Source organism: Amaranthus tricolor, chromosome 5 (genome assembly GCF_026212465.1).
Source record: "Amaranthus tricolor cultivar Red isolate AtriRed21 chromosome 5, ASM2621246v1, whole genome shotgun sequence".
Taxonomy (NCBI): Eukaryota; Viridiplantae; Streptophyta; class Magnoliopsida; order Caryophyllales; family Amaranthaceae; genus Amaranthus; species Amaranthus tricolor.
Genome location: NC_080051.1, coordinates 20,325,407 through 20,343,597, shown reverse-complemented (window position 1 = coordinate 20,343,597; position 18,191 = coordinate 20,325,407). Strand labels below are relative to the sequence as shown.

Below are 18,191 nucleotides of genomic sequence, written 5' to 3'. Positions count from 1 at the left end.
AATTCATCCGAATAATATCATTTTATAAAACTTGATTTTGAAATTGTGAACAGAATCATATATAAATAGAAATTGATCAGTTTAACGTCAAAATTGATCACTTATAGGTCCAAATTGAAAAATTTTATTTTAAATCATCTGTTTAAGTATTACTTTACATTGAAATTGATATCTTTAAGATCAAAATTGATATCTTTAAGGTCAAAATTAATAATTGCCCAAAAAAATGAAAAAACGAAGGAAAGCGTATGATATTGTTACACGCGCGAATTGGGCTGACCCAAATTGACGGTCTCATGATGAGACCGTCTCGTCCAAGTTTTTGTTTAATGTGATTATTTTCGTCTAAATTAAATACAAATTAAATAGCGCAAATGGGCTCAAATTCATTACTCCCCCGTTCCTTTTGTTTGTCCACTTTAAATTTGTCCGCTTCATGAGAGAATTTTAAATTTGATTTTTAAAGTATATATTCAAGACAAAACAATTTTATGTGGGATCTTGTTAGATTTGTCTCGATGTAAAGAATTTTAAAATATAATTTTTATAATTTTTTATTATACATACTATGAGATATCGAGCCTCAAAATTTACGTTGAAATATGTGAAAAAGTAAAGTGGACAAACAAAAAGAAACGGTAAGAGTATTTATTAATCGAATGAACGGAGAGAATACATTAACGTGAGCTTTGATTAAAGGAAAAACTACCATAAATAATATGATTTTTCATTGATTTCCACACAATAATACAAACTTTGAATTAATGCTAAATAATATAAAGTTTGACTTTATTTTTCCACGAGCATACCTTATTGATTTGTAACCGTTAGAAAAGGTCAAATATGACTAGTGCACTATAATATATTTAATATTGTAATCCCCTAACTTTATATGACTAGTCAAAGTTCCAAGTATTGAATGCAAATTTTGCAGCAAAAATTATCCAAAATAATCCCACTTGTTGTCCATCTGCTGTGAATAATTCATTATTTTTAAATAATTCAATATTTATATATTATTTGCTGACAGTATATCTATTCACATTTTAACCAGCTATTATAGTTACCTACCACTAGTGAGAAATAGGGTAAGACTAACGAAGAAACATAAGAAGAAGAAAAAGTGAGAGTAATGACTAATAGTACCTACATTTAAGAAGACAGATAGACAATAGATACATTATTTGGACAATTTTTCCGATTTTCAATGAGAAACCAACGAAATTTTGAGATTGATATTGAAAATTGCGAAAAGGGAGCAAGAATGTGACGAAAAACACCCGATTCCAGATAATTTCCCACCTCTCGAGTATTGGGGGTTTTTCAGCCGCGTATTTCTTTCTCCTCTTTGATCATCATCTTCAGCATCCTTACTTCATCTTGTGTACGTTATGATCTAACCCTAAGTTCTTCATTTCGTTCTAATTCCACTTATAATTCGCCGATTTTTTGTCGGATTAGTAATGTACTTTATTGTGAGAACTCGAATTTCATTAGTTAGGGTTTACGTCACTATTAGTGTTACTCATACTTCATCACTTTGTTATGCTGATGCTATCTCTAATTTAGGGTTATATTGATGATAATTTAGGGCATTTTTGGTGAAATTCGTTGCTTTGATGTTGAATTAGTGACTTGCTTTTAGTTGCATTGTGCTATTATTCTTTGGAAAAATTATTAGAAAATAATCCAATCTTTCAATCATCTGCTATGAATAATCCAACCTATTGATTATTTACTAATAATCTCATTTTTAGTATGTATTTGCTCGCGACATACTCGCTTTGGGAAGGGAAGGGTGGGGCTATGGTGGTTCAGAGGTGAAACTGTGGTGGTTCTAATCAGTATGTTTGGAGAAAATACGTGACAAAGGTTGGATTATTATCCAAATGTAGAATTATTCACCGTGGATGAGTGAAATGTGATTATTTCCAACAAATTTTCTATTCTTTTTGAAATTTGAGTGAGTGTTAGTAATTTTTGTTATATCTAGACTATTTTGTGGGTAATTAGGTAGATTGATGATGTTGGAGAAATGATTTAATCCAAATCAACCAAAAGCTTGTTGATGGTTGTAGCTCATATGTTATAGAGTTAGCAGAGGTGAAGCTAGAATTCAGGCGATGGAGGGCCAAAATTTTATGCCAACTTCACAAAAATGATTTTACGTGAGAGGGAGCAAAAAAGTCAACGTTGATAGTGAGACATATATATACTACTTCCGCTATCCCTCTAAATTAAATCCACTTTCTATTTTAGTCTGTCCTATTGATTTTGCTCCCTCCCTTTTCTACGGCAATTGTCTACTCTTTCTTTTAAACTTATCTCTCTCAATCTTAACCACTCAATTTTTTTCATCCATTTATTTTGTCTTATTCAGTTATTCTTCAACCCAATTTTCCTTTCCATTGATTTTCACCCAAAAAGCAAGCCTACACCCTTTGCCTTTTGTTGCACATTTAGTGGAAATGGGAAGTGAGTTAGAGAATAAGACAAAATACAAGTGGATGTTAGGAATAAGTGGTTAAGATGGAGAGAGTATAAGTTTGTGGATGAGATTGAAAGAAATAGAGGATAAGTGAGTGCATTTTAGTGATTTAATAGGGCTGTGACCTTGGTTCCAAGCTAGCTCTACCCCTAATACTATATGTCTATATCAACCTCCTATGTGTATACTTGTCTCGGGAGCACATTTTTTTCAGCTGCAATGCCTATATTAAGGTCTGATACATGAATATTTGGTTATTGAAGTTCACAAAGCTTTGTTCTTTTTATTTTCACCAAATGCAAGTTGGATAACTAATAGTTGTTTCTCTTCTTAGTTGAAATTGAATTTTTTTCTTTGGGTTTTCGTTTTGCCGTAGTTGATTTCATACAGGTTAAGGTGTTTTTTTAAGAGTATGAAATTCAATCTTGTGAGCCTCAGACCTAACCTGGTATTGTCTTTTTGAGGTACAAGTCTAGCATAATGTACTAGAAGTGGCCCAAAAATCATATCTAAGCATGACACAACATGGGTCTGACACAACAGAAGGCACCGTTATACTTCCTCCATTTTATTTTCTTTGCGCCTTTTTCATTTGACAATTCTCTATCTATCACTCGCACCCCTGTCCTTTTTGTTGATGAAAACTACTCTCATTAACTTTATGACCTTTTTGGTTGTTGGTACTGACTGATGTTTATGAAAATTATTTGTAGTATAAACTTTCATGAAAATGAAACTTTAATCATAAATATTTAATCCGTTCTCAAATTTCCATTACCACATAATATCAACTCTCCAAATGGTAATGCCTTGTAAATAATGAAAGATTTGGACAAAATGGGCATACGTCTAGGGCTGTGCATGGGTGCCACAGTTTGGAATTTTGGCATAGTCCAGCCTAAACTATCAAGAGGCCTGTTTCGGCATGAGGCTCTCTAGACTGACGCGTGCCATGGCATGGCCCATTGCCACCTCTATTTTTGATTATATATTTTGCAGGGGACTTTTTTTTTTGTTTTAGAATGATGTACACATGCATGTTGATGTTCAGGGTGCAGTCTCTTCACCTTTTTAACCTCCTGAGCCTATGCGAACTTATTGATATTGGTTAGTCCTGACTTCCGACTCCTTGAAACTTATAATTGATAGTCATTTTTAATCCGGGTTAGTCCTTGTTGAACTTGGTGCGTTTTGGTTGCTCCTAAAAAACATAGTTTGCTAGGTGAAGTGAACGCACTCTTAGCAGTTGTTGAGTCAGTATTAGTCAACTTAGAATTTGGTTGTGCATAATTTATAAATTATAAGGTTTAACTTTTTTATTTGGTCTCTCATGACAGAAACTGCACTAGCAGCAATTTGGACTTCCTATAGGAAATATTTATTATACGTTTACTTCTGCTGTCTTTTCTTATTATTTCGAGCGTGCTGATGGTGTGATGTCTGGTCCTGTGAGCCGTGGTGGTGCTGTTTCCTCATCTGACGTACCCCTAATACACCAATGTCTATATCTGGAACAAATTTCCTTTGGAACTTCAAAGTATACACGCTCAGGAGAATTGAGAAGAGCTTTGGGTGTTTCTTTGGGAACTGAAGATCTTCCATCTAGAGCTTCCAGCTTTAGGCCTTCACCTCCTGTGTCCATTGAAGAGTTGAAGCAAATCCGAGATAGTGTTTTGAATGCCTCCATAAAGGCCAGGTTAGTCTGGTGAAGCCTGTTTATTGCTCCAGAATATATGCAGTTACTTTTGTACTAAGTTAGTTACTGTATGTCTCTGATGTCCCTAATATTGCTCTGCTTTATTTCTGTGCATAATGTGCCTGATCTGACAAGCAGTAGTTACTTTTTGGTAGTTGTTATTACTATTATAAAGTCAAAGATTCATAGTTATTTGGTTTTGAACGATAATAAACTAAGACAAAATGACTACTAAATCATGTGAACTTATTAGTTGTGTCAATTTGCTGTTGATGCAGTCAAAGTTCAATTGAACAAAACCTCTTTGTTATTACAAGTTTTAGGTTAGGTACATTGTCCCCCCTAACCCCGACTATGCTGTATCCACTTGGTGGCATTGGGGTAATGGAATTGTGGAATATTGTGTTGGTATAGCTATCAGTTATCATGGGTTTAATGGCTGTATATGTCAGCATAAACCAAACATTGGTATCCACATTCACCGTGATGTGCTCTTTCCAGGGAAAGGTCAAAATTGTTCCGTGATTCAATCAATAAATTAGAAAAGTACAGGGATTCTATGGTCTCAAAGAAGAGGCAACGCACTGATCTGTTGTCAATCGATAAGACTGGTGGATCTAGCCTACTGAAGATGGCAGCTCAACCACCTCGTAACTCCCTTGACCTTACAGCTCAAAGATTGGAGGACAAAGCCAAAAGTGCTGGGATGAATAAGCGTATTCGCACATCTGCTGGAGAACTCAGGGTATGTGTCTGGGATTAACATTTACTGTTTTATTTTTGCTTTTTTTTTGCTTTATTTTTTGCTAAATTGTTTTTTTATCTCCTTTTTTTCGGGGGGTGGGATAGGAGTATAGGACTTATTGTTCGCTTATATAACTGTACCGACTTATAAGAACTATGTGAGCTATTTCTTGCCACACTTTGTCTTAGTTCCAGAAAAACTTCAATCGCTATAAAGAAAAAATACGAAACCCTTTGCCTTTTACTTTTCCTTTTGGGAAGAGGGGGCACACGGTGTGTGGTTGTGGAGGTGGTATTATATTATATGCATGTGTAGCACTGAGTTTTTTTACATTTGGAAAGAACTCCATGAGGGTGCATCGTAAAGTACTCAGCGTCACACAAAAAGCAATGTTTACACAATTTATTCTTGGTAATTTCTATCATTTTTTTCTCCACAAATTGCCCATGTCGCAGGAAAGCAATTTTCTTGTTGAATAACCCTTTTCTCCTTGTTTCTTTTGACTTCATTTTGTAACTCTGTGAATGCTCTTAAATAGTTTACAGACTTATATCAAATAATGCTTACTACTTGTATCACATAACGTCCTTGAAATAATAAATGGGAGACTTTCCGCAGGTTGAAAGTAAATCTGGTTCTTTGTCGAAGGATCAGCTGAGTAACGAGAAGGAAACACACAACTTTAAGGGTGTAAATGGGGCTTGTATTCCCGAGGAAAGAATGTTGAGACTCTCTGCTGTTGGGGAAGGTTGGGATAAAAACAAGATGAAGCGGAAACGCTCTGTTGGGACAGTGGTGAATAAATCTGGAGCTGGTGATGTCAACAGAACAATGCATTCTGAACTCAGTACAGATTCTAAACCGGCTTCTAGTGACGCATCTTTTTTAAGGTCATTTTCTCCTATTTTTACTATCTCATTTGGTTCATATTAGGTGTGACAATTGACAACGTCGTAACTCGAATCTGTACTGCCTCTTGCATTCTATGGCAAACGTGATTAGATAGGTATGGACTTATGGTGTTTTTTCCTGTAACGATCTGTGTTTTTCTTATCTCGTATTGTTGGGTGTGTCTATGGTTGCTAGTGTCTAGTTTTTTGTTAGTTACGCTTTTGTTTTTAGAGAATGTTGTTTTTGCTGCATTATCTAAAGGAAGCATGGAGCTGTCTTTGAATTTGAAACAGTTGAATTTCTGGATAGTGTGATATTCTTTAGTTGACATTTAGTAATCTAATACATGTGCATCTTTGTCTGCTAATTGACATGACTTGCTGTTTGGACCTGGAGCGAGTATATTTTGACATTGTCCATTTTTATGGACTACTGAGATTAGATCCTTCACACGTACATGCCCTAAAAGGATGAACCATGAGTGAAAAGATGTGAATGATGTCTGTTAGATGCAATGTTTGCTCTCCTGAATAGGTACTACATGCGGATTGGGTTTTGTGCTTATTTTTAGAAGCTACGATTATCAGGATTGACTTTGATTCCATAAGATATATAGGGAAGCTCATGAAATTTTATGCCGACTCTTTTATTTGTTCCTGTCACTTTTTTGTCATTTTTTGAATAATTGAGATTTCTTAGCATGTTTGTACTAGATTGAGTGGCAGATCAAATGCTAAGCCCAAGACCTCAATTGGCAGTTCTGGTACGATTGTAAGAGCAAGGATATCTAGGGCCCCACGAATTGGTTCTGTCATGGCGGCGAATTCGTCTTCTGATGTTCAAGCCTCCTCTGAAGCTTGTGAAGGGTGGGAAGAGCCTACAAATTCCAATAAGGTGATTTCTCTTGATTCAGTGCAGAGCCATCATCGCACTGCCAATTCATCTTATTTGCTTGGTCAATGGGGTGGTCAGAGACAACAGAAAAGTTCACGCAGCAGAAGAACAAATGTTATATCACCAGTTTCAAATTCTGATGAATGTCAAACCCCTTCAATGAAATTTTCTCCTCCTGTCAGTGGAGTAAAGAACTCTCTGAATGATATCTCTGGGTGTATGGAAACTGTTGATGTTCATAGCAACATTTCAAATAGTAAAATTAAGGTTGATAATACACCTTCTCCAGGTCTTTTGTCAGAAGGTGAAGAAACAAAAGGGATGGAGTTTAGATTAGAAGAGAAAGGAACAGATTGTTGTGATGGGCTGAATGGAAAGGGTAAAATGCGTGCTTTTATGTTTCCTACCAAGAGGAATAAAAATGTTTTGAATGAAAATGTTGGTGATGGTGTGCGAAGGCAGGGAAGGACAATGAGGGGTTTATCCTTGTCAAAGCCAGGACTCTCACATTCTGATGTGAAATTGGAGAGTGGATCAACAGCAAAGCGTATCCAAAGTACAAGGCCTGGTTTGGAGAAGATTAAAAGGTTCTGAAATTCTATCTTAAGGATGATGTTGGTTCATTGTTTCTCATTTTCCACTTATTCAACATTTATTTATTTTTTATGCAGTAAAACAGGACGGCCACCTTCAAGAAAGATATCAGATGGGAGAGTTTTCACTCGCAATTGTAAAATTCTGTGCCTTTTTTTTAATTTGCTGGTTTAAGTTCATGTTCTATTGCAATGCATTATGTTTCCATTTATAATATGTGGGCATGCTTTTTCTTTTTCTGAAGTTTTGACTTAGATCTAAAAGCATATCGATAGAAGTTATTAAATTATACTATTACATCGTTATAATAGAACAACTCCAATATTATCGTGTTTTTACTGATATACTCTCATGGCAGACACTTTGACAGTGAACTTTTGACCTTGAAAAGAATTGATGCTTTGAAAATGGGTAATATATGGTAATCATTGTTAAAGTCTGGGCCATTTTTTTTTCTTTTAGTAGTGCTTCATTCCTCTGGCATACCTATTTCATAGCCAACTCTAGTTAAACTTCATTCTTAATAGATTAGTGTAACTTGCTCATCTTTGTCAAAGGTGTTCCTTCTATTTCAATTTACTTGACTCTCTGTCACTAATGCACGGAGATGGGGTGATGTGAAAATTTATATATTATTGTTTGGCTGTCTTTGTGTTTAGAAGATCAACACATTATTATTTATTTTAGTCTGAAATTTTTTAGAGCATGAGTTTAGATCTTTTTCTGCTAATCACTCTCTTTTGCTCATACATCCAACTTTATTTTTATCAGCTGAATCTGATGACGATCATGAAGAATTGTTGGCTGCTGCTGCTGCTGCCCGCAAGGCTAGCTGTATTGGTCTTTTTTGATTATCTCAAGTCTTATTTTGCCATGTCTTTGGATCTTGTTTCCATTCGCTTCTTGCTAGATTACTTGTTCAAACATTGGATGCATTGCCTAATTGCTGGTCCTTTTGCAGACAACTCCTGCTCTGGGCGGTTCTGGAAGAAATTGGAACCAATTTTTGGTTCTGTTAGTTCACAAGATATAAGCTATATGAAACAACAGGTAATAAAGTTAGATGAACCTTAATTTTTTTTTTTCAATTATAGATAGAGCTTTACCATATTTAAGTTTGGTCATTACTCATTAGTGTTTGCTGATATCAAACCATTGCATTTGGTAGTTGACTCTTGCAGAGGAGTTAGAGTATAGCTTATCTGCGATTCCGAGCGCTCAATATAACATTCTGGTATTTTGCAATTTGGTATAACTTTTTACTTTGGCTTGTTAACTCTTATCTCTTCAATTATGATGGTATTGTTTTTGGCAGGGGGTTTATTTACAGAAGGAAAATGCTGATATTTCCACTGGGAAGAATGGTTGTCATTCCAATCAAGTAATAGATAAGGATGGAGCATTTTCTGTGGGATTGTATGGGGGAAAGAGATTGGAGAAATTTTCATCCTTGTACCAAAGAGTTATGTCTGCATTGATTGAGGAGGATGAAAGTGAGGGCATTTACAATGGGAATGAAGGAGTGAGTGTGTCTTTTCAGTGTGCAAGTGATGATTCTCATTGTGGCTCGTGTAATTATGTTGATACTGATATTAAAGACAGAGATAGATTTGACTCAGAGGCCGAGTCAGTGGTCGATTTTCAGATTCAAAAACGTTGTGCTAGTGACAGATTTTCTTGTAATAAGAGTGTCACATCCAACACAACGAGGAATGCAAGTATGTCTGATTCTTTGTATAGTAGTGGAAGGTGGTTGGGAGATGATGGTATCTCGTACTCAGATGCAGAGTTTGTCGGTGGAAGTTGGCAGAATGATGTTGGTGGACCACAACCTGCAGATATAACTGCTATTGGAGCATATCCTGATTCTGAATATCAGCTGATGCGCATTGATGATAGACTAGTGTTGGAGCTGCAGAGTGTTGGATTGTACCTGGATGTGATGGTATTCATTAGTCTCATTTCATGTGATACGTTTTAGTAAAATCTGTAATTGGTATTAACTTGCTGCTTACTCTAATGTAGCCTGATCTGGCTGATGGAGAAGATGTGATTTGCCGAGATATAAAGGAGCTTAAGGAGGGGCTTTGTGAACAGGTATGGTTGTGTTAATTCGTCTTTTTAAAAACATTATGTTATTTATGTTTGCTAGATTTGCAAGATAATTTCATTAAGGCCTGATTTATATGACAAAACATGAATCTATACTAGATAGATTAAAGATAGATTGAATCACAATACAAATAAGTCTAAATATGATTCGATAGATATGATAACTTTGTTTCTCCCGACGCTTCAAAATGTTTTTGAGGCTTGGTGCATGAATTCCTAGACGTAAGAGAGGACCATAAAATTGGTCGAAATGACGGGTATAGAAAAAGTTACACCCCATGTGCCTAATAGGTAATAATGGGGGGATTATAAGACATGATAGGATGGGTAATTGGAAAACAATTAATACGAATTGGAAGCATTCGGAACAAACTACTGATAATGGAAGTTATACAAAATTATATCACAATTCACAAATCTAGGATTCAAAATTATGCAAACATTTTTTTGGATACCAGAGGTGAGAATATGGGAGATTCATAATGTGGAAGGTCAATATGATATTGAATAAAATGAAAATTTTTGATTAACTTTTGTTTTTTGTTCATTTACAATATGAATCACATTCACTATAAAGTTCTACTTATGCTATTAGTACTAGTGAAGTAATCATGCATATATTTGTTCTTGTTGAAGACATGAGAGATTCATAATTATGATGAAAGGTCAAAATGATAATTATATATAATGACATTTATCAACAATTTGCAATTACTATTCACATTCATGTTACCTACTATAAGGATTTAATTAAATTATATAATATTTAATTTGAAAACATTTATTCTACGTATCAACTCCACATTAAAAAATCACCGTCTATTTTAAGGGTATATACTATTGACTAATTGTCTAATTGGGAATGTATATCAAACAATTTTTCGAATTTCCTAATAAACTTAATTATTTTAGGATTATCAGATAAAAAATAAAAAATGGTACTTTTAAGATCTACTTACAAAGATTGAATGTACATCAATATTTCAACGTACTTAAATATATGGGAGGAATCATCTCTACATAGCTAAAAAAATTTAATATGTATAATTTCAACGTACTTTGATATTTATTATGCTAAGATGTGAATATATGTACAAAATATAAAGAATAAAATATATATGAATAATTTATATTTGCTAACTTATTAGTATGCTAGTTTTAAAGAGTTTTCTTTGATTTTTTTGAATAAATTTTTATAATATCATTAGTTGCATTACGATATCAAGGCCGTTTGGTAAATGACTTTTGGTGGACTTTTGACTTTATTGTTGGTTGATCAATAAGCCAAAGACGTGTTTGGTAAATGGATTTTTAGCTTTTAAGCCAAAATGAAAAAGCTATCTACTATCTTTTATAAATGGTTTTTGGCTTATTGGCCCACTCTTCCTCTATAATAAACTGGCAACAACGAATACTTAATGTTATCAAATATCTCCCAAAACCGTGGCTTATTCAGCTAGCTTAAAAGGCAACAAAAATTACCAACACTTTTAGCTGGTCAAACAAGTAACTGAAAAGAAAATAGTCAAAGCATACTCAAAACTTATTTGATTAGAAGAAGAAAAACTCAAAAACTTGAAAATCAAAAAAGAAACATTTTTTAGGTTTTTGTTATGCATTAAAGAGATCTAGCTAAACTATAAGTAACTTAGTAAGTAAAAAAAATATTATTGTTACAAAGCATACTCAAAAAACATGCAAGTGGTTTTAAATTATATATTGTGCATAAATTCCCACCTTCTAATACAATTTGATAAAGAAACAACTAAGAATTCTCTTTTTTTTTTTTTTTTTCTTTCTCGTTCTGTTTTTCATTTTTGGGTTCTTGTTATGAAGGTGAGTAAGACCTAGGAAAGGGGAAGGACAAATTGTAGTACTAGCATAGTTAGAATAGTATGTCCCAACTCCCACATATCATCATAAATAGGTTTCCACCTTTCTAATAGTTTTGTTGGAGTATAAATTGCTCCATATTTATGAGAGGAGTAATTGATAATTTTTTTTTGACTTTTTAGAAATTATTCATTTGTCCCTTTGTCTTATGCTAAATTCATATTGTACTCATTCAACTATTATTCCTTTCTTAAATAAGAACATGAAATTAAACTACTTTAAATCTCAAAACCCAAAACCTGTTCAATGATGAATGGCTAACTTCATTTGATGTTTTGAATCTTTTCCAAGACTTGAAAAAAGAAGAAAGATGTCTTAATTTCATGCAAGTGATCAAGATATTGTTACAAGAGAATATTGTTTTTAGAAAAATTTGTTGACATGAAGAATCATGACCATTATACTAAAAATATTGATCCTGATCTACAATTCTATGATCCAAAAGCGTGCCAACGATCAGGATCATAGATAAGATCTTAATGTTCGTAGGATCATATCATTATCATAGTTGAAATAAAATTTTGAGTGATTGAATCACAACATGATTCATATCCTACAATCCGATCCGGTAATCTCAATTATAGTTAATTTTTCTTATGCATGATCTTTGACCAACTTTTTTCACATATACACTTATGTTTGAAAATATTCTTCAATGACAATTTGAAAATATTATTGAACGATTTTTTATTTCATTTCACAAAACTAAAGTTGAAATTTATATCAGAATTTTAATCTTTTAAAATGATTAATCTTGACTAGGGATTAACATTTAATTTTATTTATAGGATTGTTCGATCTTACCTCATGATTGATTCCTAGTAGAATTTACATCTTGATAACTTAGATCATTACTTTCCGTACGACCCTTGGAAAAAGGAAAAAAATGTTTGAATTTACTTTGTATGTTGGTGCTACAAATGATGATGAATCTGATCAGCCTCCGAGTGTCCAAAATTAGGAGAATATCCTCATAGCCTACATTTTTGAAGTATTGGTATTGACATTTGGATTTGCAGCTTATTTGTGTGTCCAATAATTAATTGTTGTGATCAATTGTAGATCGGGAAAACAAAAGACAACTTGGTCAAGATTGATAAGGCTATTCAAGATGATAAAGATAGGGAGAAACGGTATGGAGTACCACATTGCTTAAGGTTTATGCAATTTCATCCCTTCCTTACTCTAGCTCCTTTAACTATTTTCTTTGTGCTTCGTAGGCACATTGAGCAGGTTGCTATGGAACAATTGATTCAGATGGCTTACAAAAGGAGAATGGTAAACTTTTCTTACTTTGATTCTTTATTTTATCCTATCAATTTCTCTAAGTGTTGAAGGTGAACAATTCTACTCCTAGTGAAAATGCGGTAATGGTCACAGTTGCATGAACAAAGTGATGCGGTAACGAGGATGATGTGGTTGGTGACTTGGCGTACTGCCAAATATCAGCCTAAACCATGAAATATCTCTTGGAACAGTCTAAACACGATTTTTTTACACATTTACGTTTCGAGTAATACCAGTTTGGTAAATTTGAAAACCTTTACGATACAACCAATGTAATACGGTGCGGCCTTTTTTTTGCACTATGCAACTCATTCATATGATATCTTGTACGCTTTTTGAAAATTTAAAGTAATGGCGTTGTTTGTTTACCTATTTTCTTTTTGGGGGTGGAATGGGGGTCGACATATAAGCATGTATGTCTCACATCGTTATCAATAGAGTGGATGAATTTACTATGTTTTGGTGTTGTATTTGATGCATGGTGTAAAAACAACGTCGCATCGCATCACGTCGGCCGCATTGTCAAGGTTTAAAAAAAAAACTGTATTTCTTGCGTTGTAAAGGTGTAAAAAAACCCCGTTTTGGGCTGTATCAGTGAATATCTAATGGTTTTGACCGACATTTAGGCGTTACGATCCTTACTCAACTTGATGCAATATTCAAGGGTTATATCGTAAATTTAAATTCACACATTTTCATTTTTATGTTTTCTAGTAGAGCTCAAGTGGTGGAGGATGTTATGTCCGTACCACTTTATGCTTGAAATTTTTTTTCCTTTCTAACTTGTGTTCTTTTTCCTAGTGTATTGTTAGTGACGAAGGCGTGCCCACTAGAGTCACAAACCAAATCTCTTAATAACATCCTTTTATGTTATATTACTTTACACCTGCTGTACCTTATTTTCCCTTTGTGTATGAGTTGTGAGGATCCTAATATTCAGCTTATACATGACCCCCTTTTTTGTATTGTGTGCTTGGTCATGCTTATACTGTTGTCTGCACATAAGATCTGGAAAGCGCACTTTGCTTTCATCCTTGTGAACAATAGACAAGTTTGTGCCTCCGCCATGAACTTTGGCGGTTTGCCCGTTGGCTGCACTGCCTCCATAAGTCCTGCTTTAGTGCGTCTTTTTAAACTAATGGAATAGGAGACAAATTGATAGATTTGAACTACGCCTGTTTTCACATTTATTTTCTGAAGAAATGTGGAGGCTGTTTTAACCTTCTATTTAGATCCAGTGATTACACAAATATACCATTCCATTCCATTCCATTACGTCAATGCCGCTTAGTTGCTCCTAGCTAGGCAGAATTTGGGTTAGATACTTCGCAACTTTACCCTTGTATTTCCGACTGACCACTGCAACTTCACGTCACATAAAAAGACACATTATTTAATGAGCTATTTTACAATAGTCCATGATAATCCAAAACCAAAGAATTACAAATTGTTTGGCACATTGAGAATGGGGATAGACCTAGTCAGTACACATTATGGGGTTGTTTTAGTAATGAGCATTTTAAGTTCAAATATGAGATTCATTTAACTCATTCAATTACTTAATGTTTAATATGAGTTTGGTTTACCCAATCCATTTCATAAGGGTACTAAAATACATTGAAATTGTTACCGCTCGTTTCTGACCAAAAACCAATTTTCTTTCTTTGATTCTCTCTCTTCACATTATCTTACATCTCTTTATAGTTTATTATACCAAACACTTGATAATAGCATTTAACATTATGGTTCTCTCGCTTTAATCTTTATGCATTCCCTTTCAATTACATTTCCATTTGTCATACCAAACACCCGCTATGTTTTTAATGTTATCTATTTTATTCCCTCTTAGTTCAAGACTTATTAAGAATGCTTTGAGAAAGGCTATAATGGTATACTGAAATTTATTTATTTTTATTTCTCTCTCTCTCCAAAGCAAAGGGTGACTCGCTCCAAGTCAGGTTTTCTTTCTTCTGTTTTTTAAATGGGATTTTGAATTTATCGACGAATGTCCTAATTCAGGAACTACTTGTTGGGTGCCTCAATATCTATATGGCTTGCTGTTCGGTAGCTTAGATGTCTGCGCCACATGCAGATATTGCAAAAAAAACATATCTTAGTGGCGGAAACCTTAAAATTTTTTCGTTCGGCTCTGTGAAGTGTAGGTCAGAGAAGTTGGTTCAGTAACGTCCTTTTTGTGTCATGAGAATGTTTGAAAATCTTTTTGATCAATCTGAGTTATGTTGTTTGGAAATGTATCATCTGATCTGTATAATTAGATTGGTGAGCTGTTTCTAATGAGAATTTACCTTGTTTTATTGGTATAGGCCTGTCGAAGAAATAATGGTTCTAAAACTGTAATGCGCAAAGTTTCTAAGCAAGTTGCGTTGGGTTTCATAGAACGAACTCTATTGAGGTGTAGAAGTTTTGAACTCACTGGGCGGAGCTGTTTTAGTGAACCTTGTTTGCAAAATGTTCTCTTTGCAGCACCTGAAGTCAATGATACAGGCACTGGCAACATGTCTGATAGTCGTATTGGCCATGGAGCTTCTAAAAACCGTATGGAAACTACAAAAGCAGGTATTTTACTTTATTTTAAGGAAAATTGTCAACTACCTTCAATTTGCTTTTTTGTTACTTAAAAATGATTGCAACACCTGTCTTTTTTTCCTGCTATTTTCCTATGATAGATCTATAGGATAGCAAGCGACCTTGAGTCCTTGAATGTTCACTGTTGAGTGATTTCCTAATTCTGTAGATTGATCATTTACGCCTGTTTGCTTGTCACATTTGAATAGTAATGAAAAGTTAGTGTATATTTTGATGGGAAAATCTCTTGACAAGTTTGATGGTCATGCTTCTCGTTAGAGGTGTTAAAAAAGACCCAACTCGACATTTACCCTACCTTGTGTAACTGAACTTGACTTCAAAAAGGGATTTACGGTAATATACAAACCAAGACTTGATTTTGATCCGATCTGAAATACTTGATTTGAAACCGATTCGATGACCCGAATAAAGATATCTTACTTTTTGCACAATCATATCATTTTCTTTACAAAATTCATCTCCATTTGGAGAGTTGGTATAAAGTGGTAATGGAAAATTATAAATGAAAAGTCTTTTCATAATCAAAGTTTTATTACCATGTGAATGACATGAATTATTTTATGAAATTTTACACTACATATCATTCTTATTACGACCATTAATAACAACCAAACGGGTTGTTTTTACTCTCAACGGACAAGATAGTGGTTGAATTGGATGCTAAATAGGTTATTTTGCAGTTAGTGATAGGTTTACTATTTGATAAATATAATTTTTAAGGTAATTTTTACAATTGTTTGTTTTTTACTAAACAAATTAACACTGATGTGATATGTGAGTTAGTGTGAAACCAAATTTTCATTTTTTATTAATTTTGGTAGATGCACGATTTGGTTGTGGCTAATTTGTGGTTTAAATTTTGAGTTTTGTTAAATAATAATCTTTCAATAGACGGATTATTATAGTTTTAATGCACTAAGGGTATTGCATTTTGTCTGGTACATGATTAAAGCCTCTGTTATATAATGCATATGGCTTTATTACTGTACTACTACATCTATACTCCCTCTTTCCCTTTGAGTTTGCCCATCTTTTTTGAAGCTTTCACAATGTGAAGTGGACTGGGGCAACTTCAAAGGGAGTATTTTGCTGCTAGGCTTTGGCAATTTCCTTCTCATCCTGTTCCATGATATATTCTTCTGATATTTTCCTGTTAAAAGATATAGCCTTTTCTTATCCTGGATTTTCTCATTATATGTCATTGCTGTTTAGTACATCTTTCTTTGTCTGCAACATTTTCTACGGGAGCAAAGTACCTTTGTTGCGCCAATAGTTATACCTCAAATGTGTTTTTTAGTGTTCTGCATTTAGAAGGATACTGTGGTCTTTGTCAAAAAGTCTGATTCTCCAGTTCATGTACTGTTTCTTAGTCTGCTGTTCTCTACTTTCTCTAATCAAATAATATCTGTTACTGTTTATCCAGAATTGACCTTGTTTAATGTGCTGGATCCTTGCATTGAAGATCTTGGGAGAGGATATGTTGACTCTCCACAACCTGCCAGTCGTTCTTCTGAACACGGATTCCCTGAATTTGAATCAATGTCGCACAAGGGAAAGAAGAGAGAAGTACTCCTTGATAATGTGGGTGGTTCCTCTTTGAGGGGTGGAACAGCTTATGGTTGTTCTCTTATTGAGGGAGCCAAAGGAAAGAGAAGTGATCGAGATCGAGATCAAAGAAGAGGTGCTCTAGCTAGTGCTGCCTGTGAATCGCAGCCTGTTGTAAGCTTCAGCAGTGAGCAGAAGCAGAAGCCAAAAATAAAACCCAAAAATTCAACTTCTACACAGCCAACGTCAAGTTCTGTTCAATGGAAAAGTACTGAACACAACAAATCTGGTAATGCTTCAGATGTTGCTTGTGAGGGATTAGAGAATATCGATTTTGATACCATTGATCCACTTGATATTTCCAATGATCTCAAACCCCCTGAGGATATCAACAATTGGTTTGTGGGATTGCAAGATTATGACTCCATTGGTTTGGAGATACCTATGGACGACCTTAATATGATTTTGTTGTGATAACGTGAATCATGATCGCGTTTTGTATGTGTAAATTTTGGCTAGATGATTACTTATGACATTCAATTGTTTGCTTATGTGGGCTCTAACTTAAAAGCTGTAAATTACTGTGATTAATTAATATCAATTGGATATTTGTGAAAAGTTGTTAAATTATGTTTAATTTGCGTCTTGATCGTTTGCATTCTGGCTATCTTGCTCTGTTGTGACTTTGAGCAAAGCGTAGATATGAGTACTTTTACTCTGAAACGACGGAATCAGTACAGCTGCAAAAGAAATAGAAAGGAATTTTCTTCTTTTATATTTGAAATGATAAAACATATGAAGTATTTGTTATTATCCTTTGGTTTTACACCCTTTTGTGATTCGTTGTATGTGTTCTCAGTGCAGGCATCTTCCTTCAGCTTTTGCTAGTAAGTTGTATCAGTCCGTACTTGCCCATAAATGCAGGTACATTCACCCAATTTCCTTAAAAGAGTCGTATTTTGCTTGTATCTTTACTTCTTTCAAGTTCCTTTAAGTTCGTAACTTGGACTAAATCGAGCTTTTTTTTTGGGTCAATAACGTATTTGTCAATCCACAATATAGAATCGACTTCAATGGTTATTTTACGTATATTCTCATTCCTTATTCATTACTATTTATTGTCATATATTTTTACTAATTATATTTTTAATGCTATTTATCAATTGAGTTATCCAGGTTATATTCTCATACTTCAGACTTCAATTTTTCTATCAAGTGCATTTTGCGTTCTATTTTTGCATATGATTAAATTGATGTAAATAATTTCTTCTCAATTTGTCTCCAATATTTATGACTCAAAGACCTTTTCATTTTTCTTTTTGATTTATTTTCATGAGGGTCTATACTCATCAATCTTAACATCCATCTTTAACATCCGCATCTCAATTTCCCTCATCTTACAATAATTACTTCTAGAAACAATAACGGTTTAGTGCACG

At 34.1% G+C, this 18,191-nt stretch overlaps 1 protein-coding gene across 3 annotated transcripts; it reads left to right on the top strand.

The window, feature by feature from the left end:
- The first annotated feature begins 1,184 nt into the window (after positions 1–1,184).
- On the top strand, positions 1,185–17,764 carry LOC130812592 (uncharacterized). Of its 3 annotated transcripts, XM_057678110.1 has the most exons (16): positions 1,185–1,384; positions 3,540–3,595; positions 3,826–4,184; positions 4,686–4,929; positions 5,548–5,819; positions 6,534–7,301; positions 7,386–7,444; positions 8,080–8,142; positions 8,270–8,358; positions 8,477–8,542; positions 8,624–9,253; positions 9,334–9,405; positions 12,376–12,446; positions 12,534–12,591; positions 14,925–15,177; positions 16,631–17,752. In XM_057678110.1, exons 3-16 carry the CDS (start codon positions 3,925–3,927, stop codon positions 17,224–17,226), a joined length of 3,501 nt encoding a protein of 1,166 aa, XP_057534093.1. In that variant the 5' UTR covers positions 1,185–1,384; positions 3,540–3,595; positions 3,826–3,924; the 3' UTR covers positions 17,227–17,752. The 3 variants fall into 3 exon arrangements, with proteins under 3 accessions (XP_057534093.1, XP_057534094.1, XP_057534092.1); XM_057678111.1 differs by lacking the exon at positions 3,540–3,595 and having other exon boundaries at positions 6,579–7,301; positions 16,631–17,764; XM_057678109.1 differs by lacking the exon at positions 3,540–3,595.
- Positions 17,765–18,191: the final 427 nt, after the last annotated feature.